This window comes from Festucalex cinctus, chromosome 3, assembly GCF_051991245.1.
Source record: "Festucalex cinctus isolate MCC-2025b chromosome 3, RoL_Fcin_1.0, whole genome shotgun sequence".
Taxonomy (NCBI): domain Eukaryota; kingdom Metazoa; phylum Chordata; class Actinopteri; order Syngnathiformes; family Syngnathidae; genus Festucalex; species Festucalex cinctus.
The window spans coordinates 16,195,691-16,209,861 of NC_135413.1; the positions used below are offsets into that span (position 1 = coordinate 16,195,691).

At 38.5% G+C, this 14,171-nt stretch overlaps 2 protein-coding genes across 2 annotated transcripts in view; both read right to left on the minus strand.

Moving 5' to 3' along the window:
* Window positions 1-23: 23 nt before the first annotated feature.
* ap4e1 (adaptor related protein complex 4 subunit epsilon 1) lies at window positions 24-12,608 on the minus strand. The gene is made up of 21 exons (XM_077516103.1): window positions 12,310-12,608; window positions 12,020-12,091; window positions 11,808-11,931; window positions 11,599-11,672; window positions 11,400-11,521; window positions 11,136-11,295; window positions 10,848-11,014; window positions 10,697-10,770; window positions 10,482-10,604; window positions 10,281-10,390; window positions 10,053-10,196; window positions 8,645-8,753; window positions 8,435-8,553; window positions 8,052-8,354; window positions 7,868-7,979; window positions 7,657-7,795; window positions 6,271-6,514; window positions 4,449-5,003; window positions 2,997-3,187; window positions 2,758-2,918; window positions 24-1,213 (listed from the first exon to the last, which is right to left on the minus strand). The coding sequence occupies exons 1-21, from the start codon at window positions 12,448-12,450 to the stop codon at window positions 1,053-1,055; spliced, it is 3,405 nt and encodes a 1,134-aa protein (XP_077372229.1). The 5' UTR covers window positions 12,451-12,608; the 3' UTR covers window positions 24-1,052.
* Window positions 12,609-12,694: 86 nt separating this feature from the next.
* gnb5a (guanine nucleotide binding protein (G protein), beta 5a) overlaps window positions 12,695-14,171 on the minus strand; it is a 9,601-nt gene continuing 8,124 nt past the window's right edge. The window contains exons 9-11 of the mRNA XM_077516108.1: window positions 13,858-13,954; window positions 13,612-13,778; window positions 12,695-13,528 (exon numbers count right to left, since the gene is read on the minus strand). Coding sequence (XP_077372234.1) covers window positions 13,517-13,528; window positions 13,612-13,778; window positions 13,858-13,954 — 276 coding nt within the window. The 3' untranslated portion in view covers window positions 12,695-13,516. The remainder of the gene's footprint in view (window positions 13,529-13,611; window positions 13,779-13,857; window positions 13,955-14,171) is intronic.

Here is a 14,171-nt window from a genome sequence, read left to right on the forward strand (position 1 = left end):
CACAGCACAACATGATGATGATGACTGGTTAGACTTGATGAATTTATTGAAGTTAGTGTATTTGCATCAGGCACTCTGGAATCTGACTTCCTTATGTACCACAGGCACAAACCAAACACACCACTACCGCTTTAGAATGTAAGGCTTTGGGTTTAAGTTTTGCTTCAGACACACAATTATGCTTCACAAGCAACTGCAAAAAAACAAAAACAAAAAAATAATAATTTCCCTGTTTGTGCTAAATAAGAAAGGGTGACTGAATCTGGCACGGCGCAAATAACAGCAAACTAACGTTTCTTTTCATTAAAATAAAACTCATTTAAAATACTTTGGGTAAGAATACAAAAAACAAAAAAACAAAAATAAATAAATATATTTCTTCAATACTTGAATACAAAAATATAAGAATTGCTATCATCCACCTCTCACCAAAATGACGACCAGAAAGATGAGTGCATAGATTAAAACAACACATGATATGAACAAAAAATAAACATAATAGAAAGTCTTCATCATTACATTTAAGACAAAACATGTCAGCGTCATTTGGATCAGTTTGTCACGGCTTTACAACTTCAGTAGTGATGTCCTCATTTCAATAAATTGAATAAAATGTTGCATCTTCCTTCAAATACTGCAACACATTTCAAGACCCACACAGTTAATTACCAAATGATACTCCAGCACAAGCGTTTTGTTTTTTTTTCCTTTTCAAGTATTCAGTGCTAATGAATTCATCATTTTAAGACACTTTTGTTATTCTGATAGTTCAATTGTTTTCCATTTTTAATTTTAAAACTGATAATAAACTGTAAAGAAGACTTGTGAAAAAAAACTAAAACAAAAAACACTTCACTATAATGTCAAGTTTTGCCATTGTGTAACTCGATAACTATGAACATTGAAAGATTCTCATTTCATATTATGAAAGAGTACCTAATGTTATGTCCAGTGAGCTTGTGGCGGCTGTGATAATGATTGTAATGGAGAGAGACCAGACATTTTGCTCTATGTTGTTTTCCTCTGGTGCAGAGCTGATGCAGCTCAGTGGATCAAAGTTCCTGCAATGCTCTCTGACAGTGATAGAGCAGGCAGTCGGGAAGGTCTGGCACCGGAGAGCGCAACCACGCGGCCAGCGTGCCGCCATGCACCCGGCAGTGCATCAAACATGGCTGATCCGGCAGGACCTGGCAGGCTACAATTCCTTCCATTCCTGTAGGAAGCAAAAAAATAAAAATGCTTACTGGAAGCAAAATTATTTTGATAAATTAAAATTATTATTAAATATATATTGGTGTGAATTGCCTAGTACCTGACGATTCGATTCTTATCACGATTCATAGGTCACGATTCGATTCAATACCGATTAATCCTGATACGAATTTATAAGTCTTTTTTTTTTTTTTACTCAAATTTTGAAAATACTAATCAGTAAACTTGCACACTGTAAGATTTGTATGAAAATGTATTATTTATCTGAAACTTCAGCCTTGTAACTGTGACCCACTGTATTTAACAGACAGATTCATGTTTGAACAGCATTGAAATAAAATTTTAAGGCTTAATGTTCCATTAATATAGCATTTTTCTATGCTTAAGGTGTGAACCATAAGTAAGACATTTTGTTGAATATTTTTCCATCAAAAATGGATATTTAAAAATCGATTCGGCCACCTATTGAATCGATTCAAGAATTGGGTGCTGTAATATCGCAATTTTTTTTAACACCCCTATATAATATTGTATCAACGATATAATTTGTAATTACAGGTATTAAAATTATTTTATTTATTTTAACAAAACTTATTTTGTTTATCTAGAAAATCATAATTTACTGCTTATACACCAGTGAGAGGATATTAGAAGGATATAAATTGGGGCCAATTACGTGATTTCACCTGAGTGGTGATTGGAGCAAAAAGATTGTTTTTCTACACTTCCTGATTCAATTTTTTTTTTTTTTTTTTTTGGTATGCTGCAGCATAAAGTAAACTATTTGAAGAAACAAGAAGACACAAACGAGCCGAAACATTTTTCTTAACTAGTCTGTCTTACCTGCTTACTACCAATTGTCACACGTTCACTTCAAGTAGAAGTTTAACAAATGTAAATTATTTTGTGACATTTAACAAGCTAATAAATCGATAGGTTTATAGATGAGAGAAATCACACACTAAAGATGGAGCCGAGTAAACATTTTACCTGCCTATAAATAATGTGTTGTTTACCATTAGATAAATCAAATGCATTCATCTATTCTAGAGGAATCCCCCAATTTATGTTAAATAAAACCAGTAAATAAATAAAACATTTTATTATTGCCTTTAGAAATTCAGGAAATGTAAAAAAAAAAAATCCAATCTTTTCCAGCTGATACAATCATCTGAAAATCACATGATTGGACCTGATTTCTAATCACATGATCGGATTGGGACAATTATTATAAACTGTATCAAATTGACATCTTGTTCGCAACTAGCCCTTGTTTATGTTCTGAACCATAATTGGTAATTTGTGGGTATCAACAGCAAAACTGCCATTCTTACAGCCAACCAACAAAGGAAAAAAATGCCAATTTTACAATATAGGGCAAATTAACACTTACCAGTAACAGTAAAATACAAGCAGTTTTTATACAAGTAACCTATAAAAACTGAATCTGGTCAAACCAGATTCAGTCTGCAAGACAATGTAAAGTACGTAATCGCTTCACTTGGAATTATGACACCGTTAGACATAACAGTGATGTGTCCTTACCTATGATGGCCACCACATGAAGGTGAAGTTTCCTCGCCAGCACATCCAACGTCGCTCTCAAAGGATCCTGGACGTCTGTAATGAGCTTCAGCTTCTGTTTGGTATCATTCGAGAAGGCCAGCCACAATGTGCCGTACTCTTCTGTGGACAGCGCCAAAGGCCTGAGCACAAAACGGATGAGTCTGACAAAAACAAGCAAATAATCACATTAATACGCACATGGCGGCAAAGGTTTTTACCTGATGAAGGAGGGAAGCGGCAGTTTGTATGAGAAGCGGGTTGTATGAGGAGTTCCATCAGGTGCGTTGTAAGAAACAAGGCCGGATACTTGAAAATGAATCCAAGGGTTCTTGGCACTCAGGGAGTACCGAAACACTTCCACGTGGTGGCACTTCAACTCTTCTACTTGACTTTCAGAGATACAGAACACCTGGTGAGGAAAATTAGGGGCGGGAACCTTTGAGTACCTCATGATACGATACGATATGCGATACAAGGCTCACGATAACGATTATCTCACAATATCACGATACCGCGATTATCGATATATTGGTCAGGTAATAACTCCACGATAAGCCATGATAAAACTATTTAAGACATGAACTGATGTTTGTTCAATGAGAAAATAGTTTCTTTTTTCGACCATCACTGAAAACCAATATTAAAACTGGTGTCTTCTTCACAGTGAGTACTTTAGTATGTTTTTTATTTATTTTTTTAAACAAATACAAATGTCTAGTGTTCCGATACCAATACTGGTATCGGCAGAGGCCACAATACTGCATTAAAACAGTGGTATCGGTATTGGTCACGACTAACAAGTAAAATGCTGATACCATTAATTCCAACGCTAATGTAGGACTTTGGATGCAGCATCTCGTGTCTTGCTCGTGCACGACATTCACTGATATGTGACATGTTCACTACATGCTGAGATATCCTTTTGGCCCTTGAATGCTCTAAACCAATGGCAGGGCAGCTTTTTCATGTTGAGAAAAAAACCCTTAGGTATCTGTATGGTATCAGCATCGGCCGATACTGCAAAGCTTGGTATCGGAATCGGTATCGGGAGGCAAAAACGGTATCGGAATAACACTAATTGTCACATAAATGTTGTCAGTCAGTCACATAGTCATTTAGTTCATTTTATAAACTGTGACACAATTTTTTGTTCAACATTGTAAAAGTAAATAAATAAATAAATAAAATTACTTAAATATTAAATCCAATTAAATCACTATTAGTATTCCTCAGAAATTGCGTGCTTCAAAAAGTCGAAACATAAAATCTGTTTGAAAACTTTAAAATCGAAGATATAATACACATTTTTCATAGATAAGTGTCTTATACAAGTAAAAGTAAGCTCATGAGTCTTCTTCGCCTGAAGACTTCCGACCATTTCCCCGCCACTTTTATGAGGTGCTCCCCCTAGTGGCCCGCCAAGTAATTACTCAATAAGTAATGAACAATGGAGCCGTTATAGTGGCTGCATATTAACTACAAATATCGATACTTGGCGTAGGCATATTGATAATCGATCGGGAGACAAAGTATCACGATTTATCGCGATATCGATACATCGTCACACTCGTAGAGAAAATGGTAAAACTTTACCGCAATGAAATGGTCTCTTCAGAAAAAAATATTCAAGCTCCAATCCAAGACTTAAATTGAGCAAATTTCTACTTTACCTCAACATCTTCTGAGTCCAACTGCACAAGTAACTGCTTCACATCAGAGTTGGAGGAGTTGGAAACGAAAACAAGCAGCAGCAAACTGTCGTCTTTGTGCACATGGCAGGCGGAGAGATCCACGCTGTGGCAGGAACACAAAGGAGTGATTTCGGAGTGGGTGGCTTGGATGCAGTCAGCGGGGAGGTAAGAGGTGAGACAAAAGTCCGTCATTGCTGCTGGTTCTTCAGTCTCAACAGATCCAGCAGCGATGAAATCGTTGTCCCCGATGAGATCGGGCTCAGGTCCCCGCACGTCGCACTCAGTCAGCTCGTCCTCTGCCTCGCAGGTACTGTTAGCAGCAGGGGAGACCTGAAAACTTTCAGGCGTCTGCCTAGATGAGGGGAATGTCTGCTCAGGGTCCTTGTTGGGGTCCAGTGGAGTCCACAGCAGGTTATCGACGCTGTTGGGAGTAGGGGTGACGGAATTGGATGTCTGCTTGGTGATGTCTGACGACGAGACTTGACCTTTAGCCTTTCTCCTCAACCTCTTGGGTTTTAGGTCAGCGTTCCCCATCTGTTTAAAGACAAAGCGTCGTCAATAAAGAGTAGGGCTGAATGAAATATAAATAACTGAAATAAAAAATATCTATAAAAAATATTGCTGTAGGTGTCCAATGTACATGTATACAGTGTTCCCTCGTTTATCGCGGGTGTTACATTCTAAAAACTACCTGCGAAAATGGAAATCTGTGTTAATTAAAAAAAATAAAAAATCCTGTTAATTATATATATTTTTTCATTTATTATGTTTTTTTTTCGTTTTGGTATGATTTTTACTTTATTATAAATATATGTTATTTTTTCATTTACATTCATTTTTTCCCATTAAAAGTATGTTTGTTTGTTTTTTTATTTACTTATTACAGTACAGTGTTTCGTCGTTTCCCGCTTGAGTTCGGTTCCAAATAAAATACCTGCAAAAAATGAAATCCGCGAAGTAGTTAGCTCTATGTTTCACATTTATTATAAATGTTTTAAGGCTCAACACAGTTTATACATTTTTCTCATCGAGGCATTTACATTTTCTCGTTTTTTCTCTTGTTTAAACATCCTCAGCACGTCCGCCTCCCAGTTCTGAGGACTCCGGTTCGAGTCCAGGCTGCGGCCTTCCTGGGTGGAGTTTGCATGTTCTCCCCGTGCCCGCGTGGGTCTTCTCCGGGTACTCCGGTCTGCTCCCACATTCCAAAGACATGTGTGGCAGGTTAATTGGGCGCTCTGAATTGTCCCTAGGTGTGCTTATGAGTGCGGATGGTTGTTTGTCTCTGTGTGCCCTGCGATTGGCTGGCAACCAGTCCAGGGTGTCCCCCGCCTATTGCCCAGAGCCAGCTGAGATAGGAGCCAGCACCCCCCCCCCCCCCCCCCCCCCCCCCGCGACCCTTGTGAGGAATAAGCGGTCAAGAAAATGGATGGATGGATGGATGGATGGACAGTGCAATATATATTTTCTATCTCCGGAATGCAATGTCGTGTTGCGACGGGACAGACACAGTTGAAAAGGTCTCGTTGAGATGAATCCGCTGATGCCCGGATGTCCCCGATCGGACGTAGGATTCGAGAGATACGGCCGCACAAAGACCAAAACAATAAACCAAAAAGCACACAGTTAAAAAAATGAAAATAAAATAGCATGCTGTAAAAAATCTGCAAAACAGAGAGGCAGCGAAGATGAACCCGCGATAAATGAGGAAACACTGTATTTTACATATTTAGAGGAGCGTTTCACTTTTGTATTATTTCTAAGAGAGACAAATGAAATAAAGGTTCCGCATTTCTCAGCTCACCAAGGACGAAGACGATTGGGAGCCGAGGCCCACAAACAGTGACGACGCCAGCTGCTGTTTTTCTTGATCGGCGGCTGGCGTTGGGGTCGGATTCTGCGAGATGCAGATTTCGCCAATCTGGCCGGTTGAATGGAGCGGACTGGGCACTTCCACCTTGGCAGCTTCTTCTGCAGACTCCCTCTGGGCCAGGTAGCCCTCCCTCCCCCACACTCGCTTCACTTTATCCAGCTTTAGATTTGTGGGACTGAAATAGAGAGTAGACATCACATTGTTCAAGGGGAAGTCAACCTTAACTCATTCACTCCCAGACATTTTCCCTGAAACAACCCCCTTCGCTCCCGGCTGTTTTACTGGATTTTGACTGATTTCGCAAAGCCCACAGAATATTGTGTTATTTTGCTATAAAAACATGGAACCTACGAAAAGTAAGATTAGAGTCTCTTCTTTCATCAGGAAAAAAAATATATTTCTAGCTGTTTCCATTTTGCTGCAATTAGCATTATTAGTTTCATCATTATTGACAAATCTAAGTAGAATTGAGAGTAATTGAGTTTTTTTTCAACATGGCTCTTGTTTATCTCCTTTGATCTGCTGCCACCTGCTAGCCGTTTGTGTAATAACTGCCATTTTTTCAACCGTTCTTTGCAGATGAGGCTGCATCAAAGCCTACTGTATGCTCTAGCATAAAAAAGAAAAGAAAAAGTATAAATACGTCTATGGGAAAACATTTAAAATAGAACATATTGATACGTTTTGGGAGCAAATGAGTTAAACATTTCTTGATAATAATAATATGTTTCATATGACATCACTACTCTAAACATAACATTCCGATTTATATTACATTTGTGGAATATGCATTATACAGCAAAATCCAGCCGTTTTATCCATCTCAGGGGGCGGCCATTTTGCCACTTGCTGTCGACTGAAGATGACATCACAGTTGCTCAGGACTCAGGCAACGACCAATCACAGCTCACCTGTTTTATGAAGCTGAGCTGTGATTGGTTGTGACCTGAGCAACTGTGATGTCATTTTCACTCGACAGCAAGCGACAAACAGGCTGCCATCTAATACTGATTAAAAAAAAAAACTGCTGGATTTTACTCCTTAACTCATATTAGATTAGTGGGGCTGCATAGAACATATTTTTGTTAATACATTTTTTGGGAGTTGACTTTCCCTTTAATATATATACTATTGTTACTACAGCCGTCGTCGCATTTGTTGTCTTAAAACGGCTCCATATGAAAACTGACTTGAGTTTTTTTGGGGGGGTTTTTGCTGTGTATTTGAGTCACATAAAGATGAATTGAAATAGAAATTTTAAATCCCTGGCGCGAGTTCAAGTGGGAACATTTGAAACAAGGAGATGAGTTTCCAAACCCTGCTTTGTGTGAGGGGTCTGTGCCGTCACCCGACAGTCCAGAGCTCACTGATGGCAAGGTGGGAGACTGTCTGCCGTCGAAACTGCCCAAGGGTATGCTGATAGCTAGCGACAGGCCGTAGGGCTCCGTGTTTAAAGCTGTGGAAGGAATAAAAACAAAGCGATTCAAACGCTGTCACACAATCTATGATTTTTGACGTTTTACTGAACCTTTTGCCTGAGCGAGCTCTTCCTGACGTTGATGTGGAGACTTATAAGGAGCAGCGCCAGATGCCAGCGCTTCGGACACGTATTCATCCAAAAATGACAAGGAGGAATCGACCTGGTAAGCCAGAAAATGTAACAAACTGATTGCTGCTATATGATCACCATTTCCAAAGTTACTGTACGTTACCTCCAGAGGCTCCACGAATGCATCTCGAGGTAGCACCCGGGCCCACAAATCAGGATTCAAGTGGAGGTTCTGCAGTTCCTGGGCCCGTTGTCTTAGCACTGTGTCCATGGAGCTGCTATATGTTTCGGAAATCTCCCGAAGCGCAGACATACCTGCCTCGCCCTCACAGAGCTTCGTCATTGCCTGGAGGACCCAGGTCTTCGTTTCACTGCTGGCCTGCTTCAAGTCCAAAAGCTTGGCCAGAAGACTCACAACGGTGGCGGGCTGCAAATCTTCTCTCAAATGAGAATACTCACCAAGGACCTGGAAGACAAACACAGGTAATTAGAACTGTAAAAACGTGCAACATTCCCACAGCTGGCCAGCATCAAAGTTGTACTCACCCAGCTGATGACCTGGAGGAAGCGCTGAGGCAGCTTCTCAGGCTCTCCCTGTAGCAGAGACACATAGGAATCCACTGCAAAAAGTCTCAACATCCTGTCTTGTTCCCCGCCCTCAAATCCTGCACCATTTCAAGGAAGAGACACTTGAGACGGTGAAATAAAAACTTGGAAAAGAAATAGTACTACTATACCACAAAAAAGTTGTCTTGCCTTCTGAGATGAGTTTGAGGAAGTTGTTGGGGATGTCGGGCTGCATCAAGTCTCCACCCAGTGCGAAGACCGTGTTCATGGTGTCAACGAGCCACTTGTTGTCTGGTGCATATGTAGAATGCGTCATAGGAAAAGCAATTGCATCAATTCCAGGTATAATTTCAAATGAGCATTTATGCTTGTCTGTCTAAAGATTGTTGGCCTCAAAGCAAAATAGCTCCAGTCGTTATGTTTTTCTTCTTCTTCTTAATTTTTTTTTGAAAACAAGAACAGACAACAAATTCAGAAAACAAATCCAGTAACCTTGATTTAACACTAGGGATGGGCAACTAGCTGCACCACACTGTGAGTAGCCCCTTGATTAATAAAAAAAACAAAAAAACAAAAACAAAAACAAAAAAATTCAAATCAAGTTGAAAAAAAAAACCCTCCTTCCAAAAAAGTTTTTTTTGTTTGTTTTTTAAGCCAATAAATATTCAATATACAGTATGCTCAGTATATGAAAAATATTTTTATATAAAAAGAAGAAAAATCTGCAAAAATTCACATCCGCAGGTGCTGAACCATACGGTCGTAACTGTCGTTTTAAGTTGTAGTATTACCTATCACTACCACTAGATGGCAGACATGTCTTAATGGCACTTACTTTGGGTCTTTACTGCCTGCCCTGTGTTACATGTGTAAGCCTAATAAAAATTTTGCGAATTTGGAATGACATGTAGGACAAATGTAGTAATTTTATAATATTAATTTGTGTGAGTTGATTTTTTAGAAGAAAAAAAAACTTTTTTGCAAAATTTGTTTTTGCATTTAATTTTGTTTTCTTGTTCAGCAGTTTTATGCCGTCCTCAAATGTATGTATTTATCTATTTATTTATTTATTTACTGATGTAAAAGAGCCCCTTGCACTAGATACATACAGTATGTGGTTATATTGTTGCTTTTAACCTTTTGTTGTTGAATAGTGGACCATTTATATATGTATTGAAAAATGTATGTATTATCAAAATTGAAATATATCAAGAGCAATTATTTTTACAAGTATACAGATATTTTGTTCATATTTAAAATAGAATTTGTATCATACATCTGGTTAGGAAATATGTGACTAATGACTAATATAGGACTAATGAAATATTGCTGCTCCAGCCAGCATTTATGTTGCCCATCCTGATCGAAACAGACATAAAAAAATAAAAAATACATTAAAATTCTGTAAATTCTTTTTTTTTTTAATTGATATAGTGATATTAGTGAAAAAAGACTTGTGCAACTATACTCGCCTCTATTTGTCTTCAAAATAAACACATTTTTAAATTGACGGTTAATGTAATACTATTAAAATAGAACCAATTTCAGATGCAGATTGCAGGTAATTGCGAACAATAATATTTCTTGCTTTCAAAGGATATTTTTCAGCCACTTCTGCCACCTTCCCCACCAGGTCAATGGTGGTGTAGTCATCCTTACTGGTGCGCAGAAACTCCAACATTTTCTCCACAATGACAGCGACATTCTTGGCGTTTGTGATCCGAAAGAGCAACTCCAGTGTCTATGTGCGGGCAAGAGATGATTCAGTGATATCAAGACAGTGCATAACCGAGAAGAACACAACTTGAACCAGCATCTGTCTCACCTCACGCTTGATGATGAGGTCAGGATGATCGAGGCATTCTATGATGGTTATCTGATGCTGCAGGGCCAGTTTAGGATCCTGCTGGACCACGTAGGTGAGTGCTTTCAAGCCTGTAGCACCACCAAAACATTTACTTTTTTTTTTTTTTTTTAACAGACTTTAGAAAACTACACAGCAGGTTGTTGTTTTTTTTGTTCTTACCTATATATTTCAAGTTAATCTTTGGTGACAGAATAAAATTGCCAATACATTTTGCAGCTTTTTCCAGGAGTTCACTTTTTGGATGAATTGTGTAAATACATTTCACACACTCGTACAATATCGCTGGAGAAAGATAAATGAGGAGATAAAGGTGAAAATAAAAGTAGATGAAACAGCATTTAGATACCATGTTTGTTATTTTAAATGTGTTATACCATAAGTGATGTTGTGGTTCATCTCTGCTCTTCGTAAAGACTCATCAAGGACTTCGTACATAATCCCACTTGTACTGTGTAGCACAAAAATATAATCCAAACAATCAAAGTAGAGCGTTGGATGGCCAAATTCATTCAGACGATTAATTACCTCTGGTCACTTTTCCCAAGTAAGGACAGAATCCTGAGGAGCTGGATTTGAAGCCAAGGTGCAGGAACACTATGATAATTGTAGTCCATTGGCAGTTTTCCAGCCACCACTTGCTTCAATATGGTGACAAAACTGCCTGTCAAGTCCTTGTAACCATCTGGATTCTCCTAAAGGTAGAAAAAACAAACAAGAGTGTAACAGATGCTCAAGTAAATCAATCTAAAAAACTAACTTTTTTTGCGTCATGCAATGATGACATACAGAAAAAAAAAAAAAAAAAAAAAGTACCTTGATCATCTGTAAGTAGATGTGCAGTGAGGCTGTCATAACACCCGGATCCTTGTCACACAAAGCTTTGCGAAACTTGTTATGGATGTGTTGAACTTGATTGGGTGCAATTAGGTAAAATTTGTACAGCGCCAGGACTGATTTTCGTCGAATGATTTCTCTGTGAAAAAGTCATAGTGGTGAAGTCATGTTGGGTGACGGCCAGTAGATGCATAAAAGATCCATCATGTAAACCAAAAAAAAAAAAAAAAAAAAGTTTCTTACTTGGGGTGAGTGAGCTTCTCTTCCACTAGAGGGAGAATTGCAGGTATCATATCTTTGGGGAACAATTGGCTGACAATAGTTAGAGCCATGCACACTTCAATGAGGTTTGTGCTTTGGAGATCCTAAATGCAAAAACGGCATGGACATGATTAATTCCATATTAAAATAGCCAATCTTTTATTTAAAAACAACAACCTACCTTTAAGACAGTATTTACAAGGAGGACGAGGAGCTCATGACTTTCATTCAAAAACAAGGCCACAGCAAGGTAACCTGGAAATGACCGACAAAATATTTTTGAGGAAAGCAAGATACAATGAAAGCTCAACCCTGAATTCAAACAGAAATTTCTAGAGCATCAGAAGGTGTGGGGAAAGTCCAAATTTTAAAATAATGAAAAACACATACCGACGCGCTTCTCCAATGCGGTGCCTTGTTGAGCCAACTTAATGGCATGAATGTAGCAGAAGGAAGCCTCATAGCCCAACATTTCACAGTAGATGGCACGCACCATGAGCTCCTTCATCTGCCTCTGATGAATGACACATGACACCAAAATTCAACATTACACTCCACATGCGAATGTACAAGGGCAAAGAATATGTTAAATGAAAGCAAACCATGGATGTGTTAGGGGATGACGCTTGATCTTTAATTGCAGTCAGTTCTTGTTGAATCAGTTTCTCTTCATCCTGAACAGGATACAAATATGACAAAGTGGCAGGACTGGCTAGACTCAAAGTTTGAGAATCCATTAATTAAATAAAATTTTACTCAACTGACCCACTGAACATATCTATAGATTTTTGAGTATACATTACAGATATATGACAGCACAGTAGGATGCGCATGTTAACGTCTTATATTTGAAGTTGTATTGTATTAAAGCTTGGTGCAAAACCAAACTCACATGCTTGGAAGTTAGTTCTGTTATTCCTCTGATGAGGCTTCCCAGTTTGGAGGTGGAAGACAGTTTCGCAGCTCCTGGTTGAGAGTCGAACGACAGCAGGCTCGGCAGAGCTGTCAGGGTTTTCTCTACTACGTCGCTCATTTTGTCCCGCTCGGGAGCTGTTTTGCTTCCTAAACGATACGCTGACTGAGTCGTCTATTCATCTCCGCCACTTTGTGACAGACGTCAGTCAATAATCTTTAAACGCTTTAAAAAAGCATAGGAAGAAAAATGCTTAGACTGCAGGCGGCCATTGTTGTGATTCCATTATGTCACTTCCGCTTTTTCGGTAAAAACTTTATTGGCAGGAACAAATTTATACGCCTTTGATTTGATATTCAAACGCAGTTTATTATGTTGATAATATCTGATAAACAGTCAATTCTATAACTGTACACTAAACTACAATAAAATAATTACAGTTAATGTGAAATTACAGCCATTGGACAACTGAATGGAAATGAGTACATTCCATTTATTTATTAGCATTTCGATATCTAGTGTGGACCACACACATACGTGACTGGATATGCACATCGAGCTTCTTTACATGTATGGAAACATGACAAACAAAATTAATGGTGATGAAGAAAAACTGTAAGTCATAACTTCTCATTTCAATGTGCTTTTTTCAACAATATTGGCAGTTTAGCTTCTTTCATTACATGAAAGATGCTTTTAGTGGGAACAGGTTATGGACATCAGTTTGCTTTCTTGCACTTCTATGATACGGTATTCTATATTCAGCCAGCATTAGGCCTACTAGTAAAATCTTTATTTTTTGTGCAAAACAATTAATAAATCAACAATGCCCTTTTATGTGGCACATACAACACGTCACTTTATTGTGTCACTTCTATCCTAAAATGCTATTCACTACAAGTGTGTTTTCCCCCAAATACATTTCACATCTTTAATTGTCATCTTAGGTTCTTCTGTGCAGTTTTTATCCAATCATAGTATAATAGGAACATGTCATTTGGCTTAATTGTTTGACGTGATATGTTAATCTAACCTGGCTGTGAGACTAAAGTACAAACAATGCTTTTGATATGTACAACCACAAAGCGAGTGTCCATTTCTGTGATTGTACGTTAGCAAACAGAAAGGTCTTTGTGTCCGCGGGGCATCTGTTCGGTCTGATTTTATTTCATCCCCGTCTTAGTCCTCAAGCCCAGATCTGAAACCAAGAACGGCGCCGGTCATAAAAGACATTTGCAGAAACGACAACACAAATGTACATGACGGGAATCCTTGTCTTACCCGAAGAGTGTGGTCCCAGGAGCCCGTGCAGAAGGCCGTCCCATCTGGGGACACTCGCAACGTACTGACACGGTTCTCGTGTCCAAACAGAATCGACACCCGTGTTCCTTTGAGAACATCCCAGACGTTAATGGTGTAGTCGTTGTAGCCACCAAAAAGAAGTCGGCCTAGGGTAAAGCACAAAAAACAGTTTTATCATCAAGAGGTATTTGCTTTTTATGACTAAAATATAATTAGAAATCTTACCACTAAGAGAGAAATCAACACTGGACACGCCGAATATGATGCTCTCTTTGGAATAGATAGCTACTTCTCTGTCTGCTCTTAAGTCATACAGGCGGCACTGTAATAAAAGTGTCAATGTTTAAACAGCATCTCGAGAAATTCATGGGAAAATGTACCGCATTTCAGTAGTTGAATTCAAAAAGTACAACTCATAACAATTTAATTCATTAAATATCAAATACTGTACAACTGAACTGGACTTACCACTTGAAAAACAAAACAAAACAAAAAAGTACTAGACTGGAATTTTTTTAATTGAATTGCATTGAATTCAA